The following is a 23,872-nucleotide window of genomic DNA, read 5'->3' as shown; positions in this document are numbered from 1 at the left end:
TATAGCTACTCAAGAGCTTAATTTAAAACCATGTCAATAACCTAGAAAGTAGGCACATGTTAAAACAGAAATTGATATACTTCCAGCCAGTTCTGACTCCACAAGTATTGTTCTACTGGGTAGTCTGAAAGAAAATTAGAAGAAAACCATGGCTCTTCAGCAATGATATCAAGCAATAAGCAAAAACTTGAAGATAACATGCACTGAACAACTGATCTACTATAAAGTAAGTTTGCAAACCAACAAATAAGAAGCCAGGATTAAGTATTACTCGTGGAAAATAACAACAGCATGCAAAACACAGATCCTGTATTACTTAAATCGGTGGACTAGAGCATAATTTTCAAAGGATGATGAGTCCTTTGAAAACCTTTTTACTTGGTAAAAACACTACATATTAGTAATGAACAACATGACAACTAAGTAATAGATGTCAGCATTGCCATTTAGCAACAGTGTATACACTACCCAAGATATTTCTTTATTTGCTTGGTTAGGGTCAAAGAAGATTTTTTTAACTGTATTTTATATTAAAGACCCTAAGACTCAAATTCTGCTGGTATTTGAGCTGGTTGGATTTTTATGCTTAAATTAAACCATGTCCATGGATTATTCCAGGTTTGGCATTTAAAGATATTTTACAATGTATATATTTGGCTAGACATTCAACTGTTGCAAAGAAGTGGCAAAACTATTGATCACACTTCACTCAGAAGCTTAACTACACCAAGCACAATAATCAAGTACTTCTTGTAACTGAAGAGAGAAAGCAGCATGCAAAATTTTCTCTGGCAAAGCTGGAATTGTGAGAAGTGAAAAATCCATAGTAACACGGTTTTTCTTTGCAGGGTGAAAATTTTCTTCTTCTTCTCCATTGGGGTGCATAGCATGAGCAGAGTGCCTTCTGAGAAGCTTCTCTCTCTGCCACACGAAGGCATGTCAGAGTCAAGGGGAAAAAGTTAACATGTTGTGACTTGCACAACAAGATGTAAGAAAATTAAATGTAACAGTATCAACAAGCTCTAAAAGACATGAATGAACCTCACAGCTACTGCAGCCAGAGCTCTTAATTTGTAAACAGCTTTGAAGTGAAATGATATAGAAAAGTCAAACTAGTATCAAAGAAAGCACCTAGAGAAAGCACAGCAACTCTTTTTTCAACATTTTAAAAATGCTACATATATTGGGTATAGGACAGGATGGAGTGAAGGTCTCCACAAAACTGAAGAAGCTGTCCTAACTAGAATTCAGTTCTCCCAAGCAAAATTCAATACGCTCCCAACTAGTGCCTTGCTTTAGCAAAGGAAACAACTGCTTGCTTATGTCTCTACATTGAAAATCTGTATGTATTTTCTGACAAACTGCTTAATAAATGCAGTGAAAAAGTTCATATGATAATTACTTTGCAAAAGAAATACTTATGTAAAATATTGCTCTACAGCTATTCTAAAAAGTCCGTTCCCAGTGGAGATCAGAGAAGTAAACTCCTATGAGATTTAAGACTGAATTTTAGGAACACACTTTGGGTTTTTAATTTTGGTTTTTTGGGTTTTTTTTTTTACCTTGTCAAGAGAATTGCTCTTTTCACTGTGTCTTTCTGGGAGGCTGTTTCCCGAGTCTGTACTTACAAGAGACCCTCTTGAGTCAGCACTCCTCACGCTATTAATATTTGGAGTTGATGTGGTATATGGGGAAGCTGAAAAAAAAAAAAAAAAGAACAAATACCCCAAACAATATAAAAATCTCAAAGAATACAGATACAGAAAAAAGTCACTCCATAGTTTAATCAGACTTCTAAAACCACCATATATGTATTTTAAGAAGGCAAATAATTAATTCAGTTTCATCACTTCTAATGAAGACAAACTTTTTTCTCAAGATTCAAAGTATATATGCACGTACATACACACAGACTTATGCAAAACTACATACACACGTGTAAAAAACATATGCAGTAATACATACTCATGTACGTAAAGAAGCATGTATATTTAACAAATTTTCTACCCCCATTTTTCATCTTTTTTCTTTTTTTAATTGGTAAGTAAATGATACAGCTAATTAAAACAGACAAGAGCAAATAGAAAAACATGTTAAGATGACAGACAAGAGGATACCCACAAGTGCGCGCCAGCAGCAGGCCACTTATAGGTGGTCTCTAACATCATGTAAAAAAATCGTGCATTATGGCACTCTTGCCTAAGTGACTAAGGCTAGTCTTGTCTCCTATTTCTTTACAGCAAGAAAAGAACTATCACCTTTGACGGGGGAAAAAGCAGCTCTTTCCAGGAAATAGCTTTAGATTCAAATAGAAACAAAACCCCGAGAAGATCCAAAAAGAAAGACAGAATTCACAGTGTGTACATGCAGACCCACCCTGAACAGTTGATGGCATTCATGTTCTGTTAATGAAAGTAGCAGTAACATTCAGGTATATACGCAGAACCAACCAGAACTGGACACAGAACAACTATTTCTGGTAACAAATGAAAAGGGAAATGGGTTCCTTTTTAAATTATTTTATTTTTCAAGTGCTTACCAATGCCAGAGATAACACCAAATAGATCTTTAGGAAGATTGTTGTCCAGTGCATTTCCTGATTTTTGTGGTGTCACTAGCTGACTTGCAGTGGGCAAATGAAGTGCATCATCTTTCGCAATCTGTTTGGAAGAGAGGAAAATGTGTGAATATTGTTTTCCAACATTATGGACTTTGCAAATATGACATATTTTATCTTCTAGAGCAGTATTTGTTATACATTTCTTTCTGAAGTTTTAATTTCTATTAAATATGCTGTAAAGCATGGAATAGATGTTCAGGTTATTTGCACAAGCTTGAGATAGCCTAAAACTTAAGATACCTCAGGAAACACTAGAGAGATGAATATTCCATTGAGTTTTAAACACTATATAACAGATACTTCCAAAAGACATAAATTACTTTTCTTTAAAACACCCAAACATTTATCTTGTTGGAAGAGTATCATGAATTTTTTTCTTAATAGCAAATGGAACACAGCAAGATACGGACAAAAATAAAATACATTAATAATTAAACCTTAGATTCAATAATTGTATGCAACTGTAATATATCAATATAAGCCTTCAGAAATCCCATTTGAATTCATTCTCCTGTAGCCCTCTTACACTACAGCTGATCCAAAGTCACATTCCTTTAAGGTTAAAAATTCTTCTCCAATTCCTAGATCACTTTTTGTGATCTATTTATTTCAGTGTTGGACTAAATTGAAAAATCCGATTAAAACCCCCCCCAAATATACCACCAATATGCAATCTATTCTGCTGAACGGCAACAGCAACTAATGAATCTGTTGGGATTTTAGCAAATAACTAATTCTCTATATGTTAGATGTTGGGGCAGTATCCTCTTACTAAAAATTAAGTACATGAAGGTGCCTCCAATGCCAGGATCTGCAAGAGTAGAGGCAAACTGTTTACACAAACTGGCAGGCAGACTAAAAAGAAGTCCCATTTTTGAGTAAAGAGCCAGACAACTTAATAAAAACTCCTCTCACAGAAACTATATCAAAATTTAATAATAGATACAAAACAGAAGGCAATTAAATTGCAGGAACAGCTGATATTTTTTATTTCAAATACAATTCCAAAAGCTTCTTTGGCTGCTCTTCTCAAAACATCAAAAAGATGCAGGTCTAATTCTATATGGTCTATAGTTTGTATTGAAATACAGGTGCATGCACCAGAGATACGGGAAAAGCGAGATGTTACATGGCGGTATAATCTCTTGGCACTGGAATGATGCTGCGGCAATCTGTGTGGCCTGTCACTCTTCAAAAATCTTCAGAGGTGCAAGGGGAGATTAATAAGGGCACTATAACCTATATAAAGGACCATACTAGCCAATTATCATGTTAGGCATAACTTAGCTGGACAAGAGAAACTGTAGCCAAAACCATAAAGATTAATTAAGGTTTTAAGCTCAGAAAAAGCAAGGAGAATAAAATTGCAGAATTCTGAAGCTTATGAAACTCCTTGTCTGCCTGAAAGCACGCAGTGTGTCATACACACATTACCAATAAATGATGATAAAAATAATTCAGAATACCAAATAGATATGGTCACTCACACTGCTGGAAGGGTTAACAGGAAATGGAGACACATCTTTAACATTGATTCGCTGAACATTTTCTATGAGCAGTCCAAAGAGCGGCAAATACATAGTGGCTATTCTTGCTTGATGGCTCTAAATAGAGTTCATTAACAAATTACAGATTTAATTTTTAATCACTGAGTATTTGTTAAGCTATTCACTCTTAAATTACAAAATTTAAATTAAATTCACCGTTTCAATATAATGCAGAAAAAATCCCTAAATAAACGTGATTGTACTAAGACTACAAGTAATGTAATATTATGTTAGCCCGATAAATTAATGATAGCTTCCATTACAATTTTATAGATTCTCCAGACCACAGCTGATGTTACAAGAAAGTCACGAAAATTAAAAATCATTCAAAATTTACTACCATGACTTGTAGCTTTCTTATATCCATTTTAAAAATAATAGATAAGACAGCTACCAAATATTAAGAGATAATGTTTAATGAAAAAAGAGCTTTAAAAGTGTTAATAAAAGTCTGATTAAGAACCGCAGTTCTATTAGACTGTGCTAAAATATAATAAACACAGTTATGTTAAAGGGTGTTTTGTGCTTTCATTAGGAAAAAAAATGAGATCTGCAGATCAATTTTCATCCAATTTTCAAGCATACTTTCATCACAGTCTGAACAGAATATTATTTTGTACTACCAGCATAACCATACACTTACCCTGGAAGCATATCTATCATCAAAAGAATGCTTTATCATCAAATTCTTGAGCACACTAATAGCAATCTGGCGCACATCTCTGAACTCTTGTAATGCATTGCCCACCTCCCTTAGAAGTAGTCCCACTAAGAAGTGATTTTTACAGAACTCATCAGTTAATGAGTAGTCCAAGTGAAGGTCTGAAAGTAAAGTACAAGTTCTATGTAAGGAATGGTATTATTTATGTAATTTTATCAACTAATGCTAACTGTTTCCAGTATTATTGACAAATTAATATATATTCATACTTATGATATATAGTTGTAGTTATTCATATATCCCTAGTCAAATTCATTGCATAATGATGCATTTATTAGACTATGATAATGTCTATTCAATTAACAGAAGCTGGAAAAATCTAAATAACAATAAACTAAAATAACAACATTTTAAATAATAATATTAAATAATGGTATTTTAAATACCATTCAATATTCAAAAGTGTTCCTATTAAATTTACTTGGACCAGCATCTCAGAGCTCCAAATTCATATTTTAGAACTATATTCAGACACTTAGATACAGAGTGCACAGATGCTGTGCACATTCTCTCTCTTAGGAATTTAGTTGTATCGTAGAAGTAGAATAATTTCTTCTCAATATATCAGAACAAAAGGATACAATAATATTTCAACAAGACAACTTAAATGAATCTATAGAAATTAGACCCGCATTGTAATACCGTTGGCAATTATTCTGCTAAATTAAACAACACTGTATTTTGCAGAAACATTTATGTATCCAGTGTTAATTGCAGTGAAACTGGAATTAAAGAACATTTTATTTGAACATTTGTGCTTAAACCACTGCAGTGAGATTTTATTTCATAAAGCACTGCTAGCAGTAACTGTAAATCTATAATAAGCTCCATATCATCATCATGGCTTGGCTTCGCGAACAAAGATCTGGGAAGTGTTTTTCCCACGCTCACTGCAAGCGATGAGTGCACCCTTCAGGCCTGTGCGGTGGATTTTTTAGGTAAGGCACCAGCGTGCGCGGAACTGGCTCCACCCTCTACACCTGAGGTTCATCTGCCAGGGCCTAGCGAGCTTGGACGGTAACAGATATTATATAAACATATACATGCACACACACGAAAACCCAGCATATCTAACACAGAGAAGTCAAACTGTTTCCCTTCAGAAGTACTTCTATGTAATAGTATAACCCAGTTCATTTATGTACTGAAGGTATGACAACTTAAGAGAAACTTTAGCTTGAAGATCTCATTTATCAGATTGTATGTATGTTTAAAATTTCAGCTGAGGTAGTGTTCAAGAGTTTCTCATATTCACTGTCACTGTTCAATGGAGTAACCAAAAACCAGATGTTAATCTCAAACTGCTTCCATTTTTCGAAGAACTCTCCCAGCAAGGGAATCCATTAGTCAGAAAGAAACACGGATAAAACAGCACAAACATTCTACAGACTCTCTTGTAACTTAGTTAAGAGCCAAAGACATCACCCAATATCTCTTTTGCTTGAAACAGCAAAACAGAGCTAAAAACACTTCAGATGCAGGTTGTCTTTCCTGGATGAACTCCTAGTTCACCAGGGAGCACCATTTTACACTGTTCTTTATTGTGTAATTTGAAACACTGTTTTATGTAGTTTTGCTCTTTTTTTAGGATCCCTAAACTGACAGCTCATAGTCCCTTTTCTACGGAAATATTTATGCAGTGTTATTATCCAAGACACCACTGAAGACTAAAAAAACAAAGACAGAAGCAAGTTCTATGCAGCTGTTCAGCTTAGTCCCAAATCTTGTTCTTTCACCTTGATGAAAGCATAGATTAGTTATGCTCAACTTCATTAAGCCAGCCGATGCTACTGAGTAATTATTTCAGAAAGAAATATCCTAATCTATAGAAATATAGAAGTTTGGCAGGTTTACTTGCTACTTGTAAAACCACCTTCCTCACCTCTGCTTATTGATGTCTGCTGTAGTTCAATGCCTGAAAAAAATTAAGAATCTCTTCACAGCCAAATTCAATAGCTAATGTACTACTTGTTTTGGCACAAGGCTAAATGGACCAGGAAACCCAGCTGGGCTAAATCAGGCATTCATGACCAAGCTCCAGTGAAAAAATGAGAAAAAAAAGGGGGGGTGGGAAACAAAACATACACATGAAGTGGAAGCAAGAACAAGCTATGGAAGAGGAATATAGAAGGACTGATCAAGTATGTGGGGATAGTGCCAGGAAACCCAAAGGTCAGATAATAGCTGGAACTGGTAATGGACTTTAACGGCAACAGGAACAGCTTCTACAACTACATGAGCATTAAAAGCCTGAAAGAGGAAAACACGGGATATTTGCTGAATGGGGACTGTGATTTAGAGACAGTAGACCTGGGTAAAGCTGAAGAACTCCATATCTTTGTTACCTTCTCCTTCACTGCCACAGTTCTCAGGCCTTAAGAATCTAGCAACTAGCTTCAAGAAAGAGAATTATCAGCAGTGGATGAGGATCAGATCAGGGATCTCCTGAGAGACTTCCAGTCATGCAAATCCACAGCACCAGATGAGATGCTGAGACCGTTAGCTGATACAATTGGAAGACCACTCACTATCACTTTCATTAAGACTGAAGGCAAACATTGCACACATCTTCCACAAAGGGCAAGAATAATTCAGGGAACTACAGGCCTTCTGGTTCTTGGAAAAGTCATGGAGCAAGTCCTCTTGGAAGCCATTTTTCTGGCAAGTGAAGAAGAGTGTGACCGGAAATGGCCAGGATATGACTAATCTGTCTTCTACAATGAACTCACTGGATCTGTGGATAAGGGGAGAATAGCAGATGTCCACAGGGTCATTGTATCCAAACTCGGACATTACAGTCTGGGTGAATAGACACTTAAATATGCAAAAGAACTGGGATAATGGTGGATCATGGGCTCAAAGCTTGGTGGTTAAAGATTTAAAAGAGGAGAGAGAGTGCACCCTCAACAAGTTTGTGGATGGGGCACAGTCCAGATGCTCAAGGGCTGCATTTCAGAAGAATCTAGATTCTACAGGAATGGGTCACAGAAACTTCAATTAAATCAACAAGGACAAACATAAAATTCTGCACCTGGGATGGACAAACTTCCTGAGATGGCACCAGCTATGGAATGACTAGCTTGGGAGCAGCTCTGCTGAAAAACACCTAGGGGTCCAGGTTGACAGTAGTGTCGACAGCAGTTTGCACAGCATCCCGGCAATAATGAAGGCTAACAGCATACTGGGCTATATCAACAGGACCATAGCTAGAATATCAACGGAAGTGTCTATTCTCCTTTACTTGGCATCTGTTAAGACATATCTGTGATACTGTGTGTAGTATTTGGGCCTTCTAGTAAAATAAGGATTTTAACTTGAGTTCAGTGAAGAAACATCAAGGTAGAGAAACTCGGGGAAATGAGCTTCTTCCATCTGGAGGCCTGAGGTAACCCGAGCAGGAGGTTGGACTACAGACCAGCTGAAGTCCCTTTTAACCTAAGTAGGTATATGAAAAAAAGTTAAAAGTACTCCAAGCCTTACACTGCACACCTACCTACAAGAGTGTTGCAGGCTTCCACAGCTAGTGAACCAAAAGCTAATTCACAAAGAAAAAGGAAACTTAATAATCATAGCTGGAAATGGAGGCAGAGTCAAGGATGCAGTTTACGATGTCTTTCAATGGCTAGATGTTTGACTAGATTACTCTGCTACCCACCTCCAACTATGCCGTTAAGTTTAAATGAAAGGATTACAACTTTAGCTTTCCATTTAACAGTTCTGAGGTTTCCAACATCTCATAGACCTGAAGTCACACAGTCTACATACACATCTAATAATAAAAAGGTGACATATAAGAAATACACCATACACTTCTTGGAGAATTTACCTTGGTATCTCTGAACTCTGCCTTTTCCAAACGGCATTGGTAGATTCAAAGGTATGTAGTGCTCATGGTTACAGACTACACGGAGAAATTCAAATTTGAATTCAAAAAGAGTCTGCAAAAATAATTTTAAAATATATATTAAACTGATGAAATAACACATTAATAACAGTTTTATAACACAAAAGGGTCATTTCTCTTAGTCTTTCAGTATGAGGGAGATAGACTTCTAAAAGTTCCATATTTCAGTATGAAATAATTCCAGCAGATTTCATACTTGACAGCTGGACATAGTTCTATTTACAGCTCCCACTGTCCAAAGTTAAGTTTACTAGCACATTATGTATTGATGTAAGAAAAGTGAATGTACAGAAACATATCAGATATCAACTCATCCAACTATAGCCATTCTCACATTTATGTTTAAAACTTCTGCTTTAGTGTTCCAACCCCAACCCACGGTTGCAATACATATGCTCTAGGGTGGTAAAGATGCACGTGAAGATGGGAATCAAACCATGAAAAAGTTACTTGTAGAAAAAAAACGCTCTAGGCACAGCACAGGGAGTTGTAATGTAACTGGAAAGTCTGCAAACTTAATGCAGAACTCTACCCACATGCATCAAGAAGAGGCAACTTGTAAAAACAGTTTATTTAAAAACACTGAGTACCTTTGGATCTCCTGGGGCAAAGCAGCTGATGTAGTTATTGATTTGCTTGAAAACAAAGCCTCTATCCATAAAAGTAAAACACCTCTGGGGAAAACAAGCAGAACCAAGATAGAATTCTCAGTGCTCAGTTATTGTATCTTTGTGTTTAATAAGTTTATTTTCCAAAAACATTATTGATATTTCAATATGTATTAAAAAAACAAAAAACCAAGCAAACTAAGTGTATGTATACATACATGAACAGCAAATTTTCCTTAGAATGCATAATGTAAACAAATCACAAATCAAAAGCAGTTTGAAGAGAACAACTCCATCTTTAAATGAAATGAAAATTACATGCCACTAGCAGCTTTATTTACCATTTTATTTCTCACCCCTTTTTTCTCCCTACTGGATCTTATTGGCTGAAAAAGGAAAAACACCAAAAGTCTACATAAAATGCATGCAAATAAAACACTACTCAGTGCATGAACCTTTGCAGCTTTAGAAGGTAACCTAGATGATAAACAAAAAAAAAAAATCAAAATTCATTTTGGATAAAATATAAATTCATTTAAAAAAATATCAAACTTTTGAACAGATATCTTCTTGATTACAGAAGATGCAAATTATATTTTAATGCATTTTAACTTGGGCACAAAATTACATTTTAAAAGCATTATATATATTTCATTTTATGAGTTGGCTTTTAGATTTCTTAAAATCCATGGAGAAGCAATATTTTTTAAAAAATAACCATAGAGCTCAAGTTGCTTGTATACCTACTTTTATAAAGGCAGCAAGGTTATGGTTTGCATTTTTTGAAGCCTCTGGATTGTCTCTATACTTCTGAGTGATGTGTGGCATTAGCATATTAACAACTGTTTCAACTGCATGATGAAAGGAAGCAGAAAATCTCTGGTTTCGCAACAGCTAGAAACAAATTCAGATCCAATATTTAATATGGTTTAGAACATTAAAATATATCAGAAAATTTAGTTTACATAAGATATAAATAACGTGACAGGGACAGTGGAGACAAAGTTTTCAGATTTTCTCATTTGTCATTTAAAGTAACATTTTCTTAAAATTCAAGATTTCACTGAACTTTCTAGACCAAGGAAGTAAAAAAAAAAGAGCATTTGGTTAAAAAAATATTACAACATGCACTAACATCTGTTATTAAAATTCAGGCAGGCAGTCTTTGATGACAAAAACACATGTATAAAAGTTTGTAAGTGTAATGTATTAACATTTTTCTATACTACAATATACTAGAGAAGCTAAAAATAAAAGGGGATCCTTTATCTCTCTTCCTTTCAAAAGCAGACACCAGCTGGTTCACATATAGTAACTCCATTATTAGACTCACTTTTCTGTCTTTAAAAAAAAAAACACCCCATTTTTGCTGTTTCACAACTATCTTTTTAGTAACTATCTTGACCTTTTGCCATTACAAAAATTCTCATCCATGCTTTTTTTCTCTTGCTCAGTGACTTCAAATCTCAGCTCTTCCAGACTTCAGAACCTTACTCTCTGTGTTTTTAAGTTTCCACAGTCAGAACTGTTTTCTCTTCTTTTAGGTAGTTTGCCAATGAGCTTAAAACATTTCCTCTACATTCACAATTTCCTCCTTTCCACTCATTATCTAGATTATCTTCATCAGTTACTTTGTACTTTCCGACCAGTATTGGTCAGTAAGTTCTGTTCAGCTTTTTGGCGCTATAGAGCCTCCTTTACTTCTTTACGTCTTACAATATTTAACCAAAATTCTGTCTTCTGACTGAAGGGACTTTCATGATAGGTGGTGTGAGGCTGAGGAAGTTGACACTGATGAAAACTTTTTCACCTATACAGTCATTGTGGTTTTTTCTTTCTGAAAACTGAAATCAAAACATACAAGAGCTCTGAATACTTTGTTATTTAAATAGGCTTTTTGAACTATATTGAATGCAACATTCCTAGGCAGAACATGTCATTGACAAATGCATAAATCAATGATTACACAATTTGGTCCCATTGTGTTTAAACTTTATTCTAAAGTCTCTTGTTCTTTTTTAAAAAAAATAGATATTAAGATTGAAAAAGATTCCTGTATAAATATGAACAGTACTCATTAACTAAATAATTAAAAATTCTGTTGGTGGGTATGCTTGTAAATCAAGAAGTGATATTCAGGAATGAGGATATGTGCAAGAGAGAAGTGAGTTCTGTTTCTTTTACTTTCATGTCACAGGTAAGATGACAATGAGCTTAGTTCTGAAAGTGGAAAAGTCTTTTTTAACACGAAATGTGGAGACTTTTTCAGAATTTATATGATCATATAGCTCCACGTAATAGACAAAATTTGATGCAACAAGTTGATGTACAATATCACTTAAAGAAAGGTCATAATCTCTAGACCAATATTCATAAAGATAAACATACAATGAATTGTCTCCTGCCAGCATCTTCTGATGCATTCTAATGAAGATCCTAAACTTACTTATAACAATCCTTAGACACTGATCTCAGAAGACCACAGTTTATGCTATAAATTACATGCTGCACATAGTAAGCCACTGTGCAGTCCTTCAGGTACAGCAAACCTGAGGCCTTTAGGTCTCAGCTACTAGTTGTTACTAATAAAAAAAGGAAATAATCAGCACCTTCTCTTAGAGTTACTTCAGTCACTTAGTCAAAGAGATGGAGGTCTTTGAGTAATAGTAATGGTTATGCCTACCCCAATTCACTCTGTGTTTCCATAACACCAGGTAATCAAGTCAGTCTCAGATATCTATAACTGACAAACTGTCCTTTACAAATTTTATTTTCCATAAAATAAAAATCTTGTTAAATTGAATTTGCTCCTCAGACATACGTGCTGGTGGCTCTCAAAATATAATTTACCATTAGTGTCACATGGGTTTTAGTAAAGACACACGAGTTTGTGCAAATGAGTCACTATAGCACTTATGGAGGAAAGAAATAAGAATTTATAAACATTAAAAAAAATACCAAGAACTAGTTCAACGTGAACACTCAGTGGTAGTACACCATACTATGCAAGAGATGCAGATGATATGGGAGAGGATACTAAAAACATGGACACCAGCACAGACATTCTGAAAAGTAAATTGCATTTGTTTTTTGTTTGTTTACAGAGCTTCCTGCTTTAAAAAGATTATATTCTACTGTACTTATTTTATCCACCATCTGATCTCAATTTAAAAATCCCTATTGTAAGGAAGTTGTAATTAAATTAAGGAAATGGGTTTGCATGACAGTAAGTTAGTGGTTTTTCTGAAGTTTTTTTAAACCAATATGCTGTTTCTAAATTTGTGAGGACTTCTAGGTTTCTTAAAATCAAGAAAAACTATGTAAACTTTGTTAGCCAGCATGTTATTTTTTTCAGAGTATCACCTACCAAATCCAACAGAAAAATTCCTCAAGCTACACAAGTTTCACACACACCATGTTTTGAAAACCTTGTCCAGATACACCACATTCTGTAATCAGAAAATCTGTATCCTTCTCACAGAGCTGAGTATTGTAAAATAAAAAGTTCTGCCAGCACTGTCAGGTAGGTACTGAAACTAACAAAAATTCCTTCAGGTTTTTTTCAACACAATTTTTAAATTATAAAACTTTAATTCAATTCCAGAAGTCTCTAGAAAGTTTCCGCTTTAAATAATAAACAATGTTTTCTGCTTTAAAAAATATACTTTTATTTCAGTTGAATTTATTAAATTAATACAATTAAACTGATTACAATAAGCTCAAAACAGTGGGAATAAGTAAGAAATATTCCAGTTATCTTCTAAATACACAGTGAAAATACTGATAAAAGATTTCAGAACAACCTGGTATGTTATGGAACTATTTTATATACTCGAAACTTTACTTTCAAGACTTGTTTTAATACAGAAGTAAGCAAACTAAAAAGCTGGGTAAGAAAAACATACAGGCATAGCTTGTAGAATAATGCCGGGTTCTAACATTTAGCATTCTCCTTCCAGCCCAGAAACTAACACAGAATTAAATACCGATACTTCTTATCGCATTCAGAGGGACTGTAAACTGCATGACTCACTGTTCTCAGAGTCATTTTATATCACAGCTACTGTACTGCTCAGGGAAGAGCCCACATATATTTGGGCAGTACTTACAAAGTCCACAGAGTTCCCTTGCTTCCAGCTTCGTAGTACCATAAGTATTAAGAAATCCTACTAGAGAGTCTGATGATTTACACAGACTACTCTACTGTATGGATTTTAAGGATTTATCCTTTTACAGTAACGTTGAATCTAACCCTGTAGTTTTTTCTATCTAATATTTCAACTGATTTCTCCTGCTGCTTTGCTCTTTTCTTCCCTTTCTTACAAATAAAGTTATTAATTATTTCTAAATCATGTATTTATCAAACTTTTTCTTCTAATACACAATAAAAATCTGATTGGAAAAAACTGTCTACCAATTCTTTTTAGAATAACATTTGTTTTTGCAAAAGTTGACATACCTTCACTTTGGAGTTTTCTATCAAATGCTGAGCCATTGATTTTATCAGAACTTCAAAGAAAAACCATGAATACTGCAGAGAAAAGAAAAATTTCTGTAAAAATGCCACATGCATTCAAAAACTATTTCAAGACAACTAGTTCCTAATTTCAGTTATGACAGATAAGAACATACAGTAAAACGTATAATTCAATATATACCTTAAGTAGCTTGTTGCTTGTAAGAAAGTCAGCAGATGGCTTTAAAATTGTTGTCATGGATTTTGCCAATTCTTCATGTACTGTCTTATATTCAGAAGCAACATAGGGTTCAGCTTTATACGCATACTTGAGGAGGAAAACCAGAATATAATATGAAACTATGACATAATATGAAACAACTGAAACTAAACAGATGCAACTAAATTTAAAATAGTCTTTTTAGAGAAATAATGAAAGGAAATATTTATTTTTACCTACCTTGACATAAGATCTCAGATAGCTATCTAAGCCTTCTTCGTGACACTGAGCAACAATATGGATAATAACCCTAAACAGAAGCCAGAAAACAAGTAAGTCTCCAAAGAAAGCTACAACTGTAATAGCAAAAACACTGCTTGGTTACCAATTTATGTGACAATCCAGCTGTCACTTAAAGTCTATGAAGCACTTAAATATTTTTTACCTTGTCACATTGACTGCAACTTCCTCTTGAGTTGCTCTGGTGAGAACTCTAAACAACTGGTTTAGAACAGTTGGCAGGAAGGCTATCATCACGTGGCCTTCCATAGCATGAAGGCTCTAAAAGAAAAGAGTAATATTGTCACTCTCTTGAAACAGTAGCATTTTATAAACTGATAAAATTTACTGCAAGGCTTTTTCCAAAAATACTCACTGCTTGCACTATTTGGTGTTAATTACCTGAAACACTGCACGGAAGGCAATTGAGAATAGTTTCCAACACAAATATTTGCAAAATATTAGGGATAAAAATTAAGCTTTGTTAAATATGTTTTAGAAGTGGTTATCCGTACCTTTCCACTGAAATGCATGCTAGTTAATGTTTCAGTGAAAAGACTACCTGTATCCATCCCAACAAGCTGACACTGATACATTGGTATATTTTGCTATTTCATCCACCAATGACATTTAGCAAACACAAAAACATGCAGATTGGTTACCCGTGATAAGTGCAATACTAGTTATACTAGTTACTGCAAAACCAACAAGCTAATATGTTAAATAACAGAATGTACTAAAATCCCTGGAGACAGTGAGTTACTGACCACTCAACTTCTTCATGATATGCCTTTGTACTCCATCACATACAGAAGATATTACAGACATAACCACTCTGATGTAAAAGGCAGTGTATAGCATTTCACTCTACATTGGTTTATGCCATAAAATTCCCTAAAGTTAAAGGGAGTTGGAAAAAAAAAAAAAAAAAAAAAAAAAAAAAAAAGAAGCGTATCAGAGTGTATTTGCTGAACATGCATACAGACAACACTTTTCAAACACTTCCATTCAGTGTTAAGCAGCTATCTCGTCTTCAAATGTTTGCCTGTATGCACATTCATGCTAGTTATGCCTCAAAAGAGTCTTCCTTCCTATTTGACCTGTGTATTTGCTTGGAAACAGTGGTCATACGCTACATCATCTTCACTATAAGCCTTGTATATCAGAGCATTAGGTAAACATGCAGATGGAACTTCAGCTCACACCTCATCCAGGATGCAGGCATTTTTTGGTAAAGTTGCTGTTTTAAGTAGGACTCGTTAACTCAGCTTCTGATGCCTTCAAGTATTCAATTATACTTAGACTGTCAGTAGTAGCTATACCCTTTGATCTCGCAGCCAGCTATGGAGGTAACTACAAGCAGATACCTCAACTTACCCATATGCTAAGTGATGTTTGGGTTCATGAAAAATGAAGGAGAGCACACAAACATCTTGAGTCAAGTGAGTCTCTGAAAACCTTTAATCACAAGTGTCAAATGGTTCTATACAGAAAATCCTGTTAGAGAGGGCAAGAGCAGAAAGAAGAGAGAATGGAAGAACACTTGTCACGTTTGGTAACCCAAGCTACGCTGCTGCTAGGACACTGACTTAAGGGAGAAAAGTAAATCCTTTGCCATTATAGTATAGACAGTACCTGCAGGTAACTGTCACCAGTGAACTGAAATGTTGATCTTTAAAGAACATCTAGTACTCAGGCTCGCCAAGTCTGGTACAGGTAGGTACAGGCTGACACGCGGAAGGCAAGCCCTCAATACACAGAAGAACTATTTGTGTCCTGTGAGGCCTAGCTAGCCAGGACTTTGGCCCGGTATAATTCAGAATAGCCATCATTTGCCGTTAACAAGAAGATAGCATTTGCTTTCTGTTACCATGAAGCAAGGTAATAAACTCAATACTATGTGTTAATCTTGTGGTGTGGAACGTGTTCACACTGCATGGTGAGTGTTCTGGTGATTGACAACAAGCAAGAGTTACAAAGAGGCTCTGCAGCTCTATTATTCTGTCCCAGGGATTTTGGCAAGGCATCGTCTTGTCACTGAACCTGAAGATTCGGCTAATGTGGAATTAATAAAAATATAAAAAATAAAAATACAATAATTGAAGGAATAAGCTACCCAAATAGATTACAGTACATATGATCATATACAACTGAAGAAAATTATGTGACTTGTGAGTATTCTGAGGAAGGAGCTTTCCCTAAAATGATACTTCAATATCTGACGGTCACATTGTTCCACCAGACTAATAAGAGTTGTGAATATCAAAAAGAGAATCCACCCTTTGATTCCAGCCAACTGTCATTTCTGACACATGGCAAGTCTGAATCACTACTATTAAAAATCAGTTTAAGCACCATGGAGAGGCACCAGAAAGAACAAACTGTGTTTTTTCACCTGAACTTATCAATAAAGATATTCAACGCCCTGAGGTTGAGTACAATCAACCCTTCCTTTCTTCTTGATACCAGGAAACATCTGTCATTTTTTTCTAGCACCTTGAGGTGCAGCACCTTGAGCAGCAGGAAGGCTACACTCCTTGAAGAAAATTATCGAAATGATAATGACAATTTTAAAGAGCTTCAATGAGCAAGAGGTCAGAGTCTAAGACCTCTAATTCATGATGATAGGTACTCAGAACATACCATCTTTACTATACGGAGAGTAAAAAGGGAGGTTAAATCTGATGATTAAGGTTCAGTGTCCCACCGATCTCAAAACCACAACTGGAGAAGAAGATAGCAAAGCTGCATCAATAGGGAAAATGCCTTTTATGCCTAGGACTTCTAAAAACCTGGATGATTCCTTTCTTTGTATTTTGATAGAACACATGAGGAAATTGAATATCAATACCTTTAAATCCCTTGCCAGAAATTTACAAACAGTAGCAACTGAGAGTTAAAGAGATTCCCTTCTTCAAACAGAAATCTCAAGACAGCTGGACTACAATCTCCCAGAAAGATTACCTGGGAAAAGATGGAATAAATCCCCTTGGCCTCAAGGCAAGATTAAACACTCTGAAGCAGTGATTCTTCTGTCTCTATTGAAGAGATTTCTTCAGGGCATAAACCAAATACACACAGTTAGACTATATTCTCATAAGCGTCACAATGACAGATGATTTGCAAGTGTGGTATCAGGGAGAGATTCTGCACATAAGCTGTCTCTAACTCCAGCAGACCCTCTTGATTCTGAGTTTTAAATCCAAAATACTAGTGCCATCTAATTGGGGACTATATGGTACAATTACTGTTGCAGAAAGCAGTGGAAATAAGGATGGCTCCAGAGTTAAATTATCAAGGAACTAGAAACAGATGCTTTAAGTGAGAAACACAGAGAAATGGTATATCAAAACAAGAATGTCATCAGCAGATACCTAAGTGAGAGGCATCTTTAGTGACTCATTCTAAGTAACCATGGGGGATGATGAAGTTCAGCTACAAGACTATTTGTCTTTTGCCTTACCTTTGATGTGAAGCTATCATGGCCAGAATACCTTCTAAGGGGTTGTATTACTGTCATACGCTGTGACAGCACATTTTGGGATTGTAAAATTTCAGAACAATATGGACAAATAAAAGACTGAGAAACAGGTCTGTCAGTAAAAACTAGTAATATTTTAAAAAAACTATTTCCAAAGAAACTGACTCCATCTTCCTGCTCTTAATGTACTGTGCCCTATTCTGTACTCAAGTTGATCACAGAAGTCTTGAGGCAAGGAAGGTGACTCAGAGCCAAGGTCTTGACATTACTGAGGTCAAAAAGCAAGTCCAGTTCAGAAGAGTGCCATGCTCAATAGTTAAATTCTTACTTAACTGAGGCCCAAGTAGACAGCCCAGTTTTATTAATTGATGGTATTCAATTACAACAATAAACTCTGTTGTGCCTAAGCAAATCAGCAGTAATTTGTGATACCTTATATAGATTAAACTGACTGAATTTTGGGCTTCATATTAAAAATCTGGTCCATTTAGTTAAGACAGAATTGCTGTGGAAACCACGCATTCTATTGATTTAATCCTGAAAGAGAACTGTAGACATGACAATGATGACCCCCTAAGCAAAACTTTAGACAAGAGTCATCATTCCTTACCATTCCCATGGGCAGTTCAATTTGATTATTTTGACAAAATAAGGCTGACCAATACTGTTTCATTATCTCCTTGTGGCTTCCTCTTTTATTGCAATCGTAAATTTATCCAGGGCAGGAAGTATCTTTTTGATCTTTTTATACTCATATTCGATTAGCGAGACCCTAATCGAAAATGTCTGAAGATCCTAGGGTTTGCAACAGCGTAAATAATATAATCTGTTATTCACTGCATTTTATACCTTAAGATATTTTACGAGGTCAGTTCCCAGTGCACGAGCTCCAGACTCTGTTTTTTGACAGTACTGAAAAAAATTGTGCAAGTGCTGGTCCTGTCAAAGACAAAAAGAAAACAAATTGAACAATATCAGATATTACTATCCATAATCCAAAATAGAACACATTAAGAATATTTACATATACAAATCCATACACATGTCCATGGATTCAATTTTCAAAAATAACTGCGCTCCTGCAAAACCTAATTTAGACTACAGTAACACTGATTTTTTTTTAATCCACCTAAGAAATTTCTAGCAGTTTTTTAATACCCATTATAAAAAACGCCATCTATATTTACTTCAAACCAACTGACACACACAAAACAGCATACTTAATGTTATTTATCCCAACTGATCATAATATGTTTTTAATGAGCAGCTATAACAGGACTCAATGCTTTCTAGACAGGCCAGTAAATAGTTTTCAGACAACTACAGCCTCCCACCTAACAGGAATATTCAGACTGGAATAGGTGACAATGTCAGACAAAAGTTTCACATTTTTAATAGCTTCCATTTAAGATCTACTGGTTTTCACAGCTAATGTGAAAGAGAGATACCATGCAGAGCATCCAAGAGACAAAAAAGTAAGAGATCGGCATATTAAGTTCAAGAATCTTCCCAAATACTGTATATACATTTAACAAACACTATTCCTGAAACTTCCTCTAATTTGTAACTCACCTGTGTATACACAGTTGACACCAGATGAGTGGATATTTTTAACAGTTGTTTGCCTCCATCTACCCATTTAATTTCAGGACCAGAATGCTGCATGTACACAGGCAGAGGAAAAGTAAAATAATGTTGCAGTAGACTATACTAAAACAATTTGTTTATAGTACCATAAACAACACTACTTTTTTCTTTTTTTAAACAGGTTGAAGAAATGTGTGCAATGAATAAAGTCAGAAAAAAAGGAAAATTATGCAGGCAATAATACCAAAAGCATTTATGAAGCTTAAAATGTTGTTTTTTTTTTTTTTTTTTTTTTTTTTTTTTTTTTTTTTTTTTTTTTTTTTTTTCAAAGTCCCAGAGTACTTTCCTCACCTGCTAACAAAATTGCTATTCTATAAGTCACAGATTTCATGTTTCCCCTACAATTCGGCAAAGAAACTTCTGACTATAGAGAAAGATCTATTAGTTTTCTGAGAAAAACAATACAGGAATTTCCACAGATACTGACACAGTTTAAACCTCAGCATAGATTACCAATAGGTAGCAGCCAGTGCTTCCCTCCCATCCCATTTCCAAAGACCTGAGAATGAGAATGCTTAGTTGTTTACCCTGACAACCAGTTAGGGAGAGATTTTCCTGCTAGAACTACAACTAGTCATATTGGTCACAACCTTCTACCCATGGGCATGAGCAGAGACAAACAGCAGAGGCATAAAGAATACACCTACAATGTGAAAAGATGGAAGATGGGAAGGAGACGATGACTGGAAAGCTTACAGCAGAGTTTAAATAAGAAAAGGTAGTAGAACAGGAGGAGAGCAGCATCTTTTGCTGTTGATTTTAGGCCTCTTCCTCCAAAATGAGTCAATTTTGTCTCTGCATTTCATTCTTAGTCAAATCTCCTATAATATTTTACATTTTGTATCTTCCTTGGTATCGTTTTTATTACTACAATTTTGCAAGCTTTCTGCTTTGAAAAATACAACCATAGATTTTACTAGTGAAGTATAAAGATCACAAAAATCAAGATGTAAGAAACTTTTTCAGGAATAAAGGACTTACTGAAAGGAGACAGCATGAAATGCTAAAAAAAATTTAGTAAAGGACTTCAGATTATTTGCATATCTTCATAAACTCAGAATAATATATTTAAAACCTCCTGTAACATCTCATTAATTACTACTACAAAAAAATAAAACTTAAACAAGTATATCAGGTAAATAATAACAGAAATAAGTACTTAATTTAAACGAAAACCTGTATTAGAGCAGGTTAATTCAAACTGTTGTAAAAGTCAGAATTTATACAGAAGTTTTGTCTCCCATTTCTGTTTAGGTTTGTTTGTTTCCTCTAAGCCAGATGTCTAAATTTTGCAAAACACTCCATTTCAACTATTGAAGAAAAAAATTCTACTAGAAAACCCTTAAATCTCATCAGACTGGGAAATTACAACCAAACCTTCTCTTCACATCTTTTTTTGAAAGATCAGAGCCGTTTTATATAGCATACCTTTCCAACTCCCACTTCGTGATAACTAAGATAGCCTGATGGAAGATTTGCTGACACTGGGATGTGTTGCTCATTGGTCACCACTCTTCCATCTCTTATTAGAGGAAGCCAAGAATACCCAACTACAGAACACGAAAGGCAAGTAATTTTAAACATGTTATGAATCTTTACTTAAACCCTTACAAAAGTCTTACTGTACACTTCTGACATGTAATTAATAAACCAGAATATGTTACTGTCAGGGCCAAATGATTTGAACTCAAACGATTAGAAATAATTAAAAAGGTAAATAAACTATCACTGAGTTTGAAAAATGCATCATTTGATAAACATTCTAACACAACATTTGAAATGTTTAAATTAAAAGAAATAATGAAATCTTTCAGTCAGTATAATGTAATTAGAAAGTACTGTATGGATCACAAAGATCACAGGTTACCAGACAAGCACGCTCCCTAAAATCTCCCCAGAAGTTACTGAAAGTAAAGCATTAGTGAACAAACCTTGTGTTTCAACAACATCCTTCTTCTTCGTACTCCCTTTGCTTGAATTATCACAGCTGACATGGTAGAAGGTGAACAATAAATGGTGCTTTTCATGTAACTGAGTGGGCAGTTCTATTTTAATCTGAAAGGCAAAGAATCAAAATGTTTGTAGAAATCCTCAGCTAGAGTAGTGCCATGCCTTACTGGTGGCACACTTTAAAAGCAATTCCAGGCTGTATGTTATCTGAAGCAAGATCAAGAATCACACACACAAAACTTACAAAAATTTACTTAGAGTGAAAAAAGGGGTCTGACTTAACTGAAATCATTATCAAGAACTTTTCAGTCCTCAGATCTTTTCTTGTATTTTTGAAAATCACATAATAACTTTTTTACTGGTTTTAGGTATCTCAGAAAGGTAGCTTACCTCATCATAAAACTCTGGATTTTGATGGTGATGCAGAACAGCAGCAAACGCACTTCTTGTAAATACTGGTCCACCTGGCCTACCGTAGATACACTAGTAATAGAAAAAAAAAAAAACAAAACCAGCCCGTGATCCTTTTTTACTCTCAGCTTAGAATCTGTTTTACCTAGAATTTGAAATATTTTAACTTGTGTGTAACCTGGTTCCTTTGCATAGATTACAGGACCTGTAACCTGCCTGTTGTGCAGAGACACTGATTTCACCTGACTGCGGATTCCTACATGTTTTTCAACGTCTTTTCTTCCAGGCACCTCTTACATACTGTGGTAGCTCATAAGCAGAGAGCTTACCCCTGCATTCCATCTAAGGATTTACTATTTTAACTTAAATAATTGCTCCTGTGGAGTAGGGTATAAGCCACTCTTGTTTGCAACAAGTTTATTCTTGGAATTTTTGTTGATCTAAAGAAACGAGGGGGTTTTAGTAACCTTTTCTGTAAAAACCAAGCAAGTCATCTAGAAGTTTTGCCAAATGCAAAAGGGGGACAAAAAGCCACCATCCCAAACAGGGTAAATTAATTCAGTACTACTAGGTCACTTAGCTAACTGTTCACTGTTTTATCAGTCGCAAAAATCGGAAGACTAACCTTTAAAGGCAAAGAATCCTCTTCATCAGAATCCTTGAACTCAATGCATACTGCAATATTTCTAGCCTGCAGCAGGATTTAAAAACAAAAAAACCCAAACATTTAATCATACGGATCATTACAAAAATATAATGCAGACAATCTCAACCAAAACTGAGACAATAGAATGTACTGGTTTTCTGTACTCACCTTTGCAAAAGTCTTTTGACTGTCATATTTCAAGTGCTTTGGATAAACATAAAGATGATTGTTGTAGATGGTGAAAGGCTGAGTGTGTTTTGGTATACAAGGAACAAATTCCTCTATTTCAAACGTTAGTAGTGTTTTGGTACTGTTTTCAAACTGTTTCATGGGAATGTATGATGAGTTAACATAATCTGAAAATACATTAAAAGAACAATAAAAAACTGGAGAAAAAAAGCCTGAATGTCTATTTAACAGTGTTTATTAATACTTACTTGGAAAATCTGGTGACACATTATCAATTGTAACATCCAGATTTCCTAAAATAACAGGAAGTTTGGCCATCTTTTCAGGTCTATGGGAAGGAAAAAAACCTCAAAGTCAAGCTAAATGCAAAACTATCACAGCCAGAGAAAACAGATAATAGGAAACAGAGGCAAAAGTAATATCCTGAAATAGGAGTGTGAAAGGACAGATAGTTTGGAGATGGATGACTGATCTGGTCTTGCTTTCCATCTAGATTCAGTTTTCTTCTTTAAATTCTCAAAAAAAAAAGTAAAGCTTTATTCACAAGTGTGGAAAAGATTAAGAAAAAGCATGATGGTTTTATTTCTTTAAATCAAAATGAAAAAAATCTCTTTTAGATGGTTTTGTTTGCCAAATAACTCACTATCATTTGCAGCAAAGAGAGGACTTATAAGTAAACTTTTAAATCTCACTAGATAGTGATAAGCTTTTATGGTAATGGGGTAAGCTTTGGAGAAGAGCAGTGGGGGACAGAAATGAGTAAATTAACAAAATGTGTTTTCTACTCAGTAATTCTTTTTCCTACCTCCTCCTTTTTCTAGAGCAGTAAGTCACACTGCAAAATATTTACTATTAACTAGTCTACTATGGAATTTCTTATATGCTATCATGTAGCTAATTCAGAAATATAATTTGAAGTAGGAGTATTTTCCATGTTAAAACACCAGTGCAGAACTGTAACTAAGACACTTACTTTACTGTCTTAGTAAAGCGAGTCAGCAGCATGATTTTTTTTAAATTAATATAGAGGAAGTAGATGCAAAATTTTCCTACAAATGCAATCCTGTGATGTGAAACAAACTTTTGCTGGTTGGACTCCAGATTCTAATTCCAATAACAAGCCTTAGACATCACAATCTCTTTCTTACTAAAATTCCTGTGAAATACTGTACATGATTCCAAGACAGGATGCT

The 23,872-nt window shown here is 35.0% G+C and overlaps 1 protein-coding gene across 1 annotated transcript in view; it reads right to left on the bottom strand.

The window, feature by feature from the left end:
* The window catches only part of DOCK9 (dedicator of cytokinesis 9), a gene marked incomplete at its 3' end in the record, with an annotated part of 95,219 nt that overhangs the window by 36,867 nt on the left and 34,480 nt on the right, over window positions 1-23,872 (bottom strand). The window contains exons 16-34 of the mRNA XM_010140152.1: window positions 22,928-23,007; window positions 22,659-22,846; window positions 22,470-22,535; window positions 21,824-21,916; window positions 21,415-21,538; window positions 20,912-21,033; window positions 19,409-19,495; window positions 18,686-18,775; window positions 14,522-14,637; window positions 14,317-14,386; window positions 14,059-14,184; window positions 13,860-13,931; window positions 10,148-10,294; window positions 9,383-9,466; window positions 8,715-8,826; window positions 4,811-4,989; window positions 4,108-4,224; window positions 2,540-2,660; window positions 1,563-1,696 (exon numbers count right to left, since the gene is read on the bottom strand). Coding sequence (XP_010138454.1) covers window positions 1,563-1,696; window positions 2,540-2,660; window positions 4,108-4,224; window positions 4,811-4,989; window positions 8,715-8,826; window positions 9,383-9,466; window positions 10,148-10,294; window positions 13,860-13,931; window positions 14,059-14,184; window positions 14,317-14,386; window positions 14,522-14,637; window positions 18,686-18,775; window positions 19,409-19,495; window positions 20,912-21,033; window positions 21,415-21,538; window positions 21,824-21,916; window positions 22,470-22,535; window positions 22,659-22,846; window positions 22,928-23,007 — 2,128 coding nt within the window. The remainder of the gene's footprint in view (window positions 1-1,562; window positions 1,697-2,539; window positions 2,661-4,107; window positions 4,225-4,810; window positions 4,990-8,714; window positions 8,827-9,382; window positions 9,467-10,147; window positions 10,295-13,859; window positions 13,932-14,058; window positions 14,185-14,316; window positions 14,387-14,521; window positions 14,638-18,685; window positions 18,776-19,408; window positions 19,496-20,911; window positions 21,034-21,414; window positions 21,539-21,823; window positions 21,917-22,469; window positions 22,536-22,658; window positions 22,847-22,927; window positions 23,008-23,872) is intronic.

This window comes from Buceros rhinoceros, unplaced genomic scaffold, assembly GCF_000710305.1.
Source record: "Buceros rhinoceros silvestris isolate BGI_N320 unplaced genomic scaffold, ASM71030v1 scaffold7997, whole genome shotgun sequence".
In the NCBI taxonomy this organism is placed as follows: Eukaryota; Metazoa; Chordata; class Aves; order Bucerotiformes; family Bucerotidae; genus Buceros; species Buceros rhinoceros.
The sequence above is the reverse complement of the archived record's forward strand: the minus strand, read 5'-3'. Positions and strand labels throughout refer to the sequence as shown.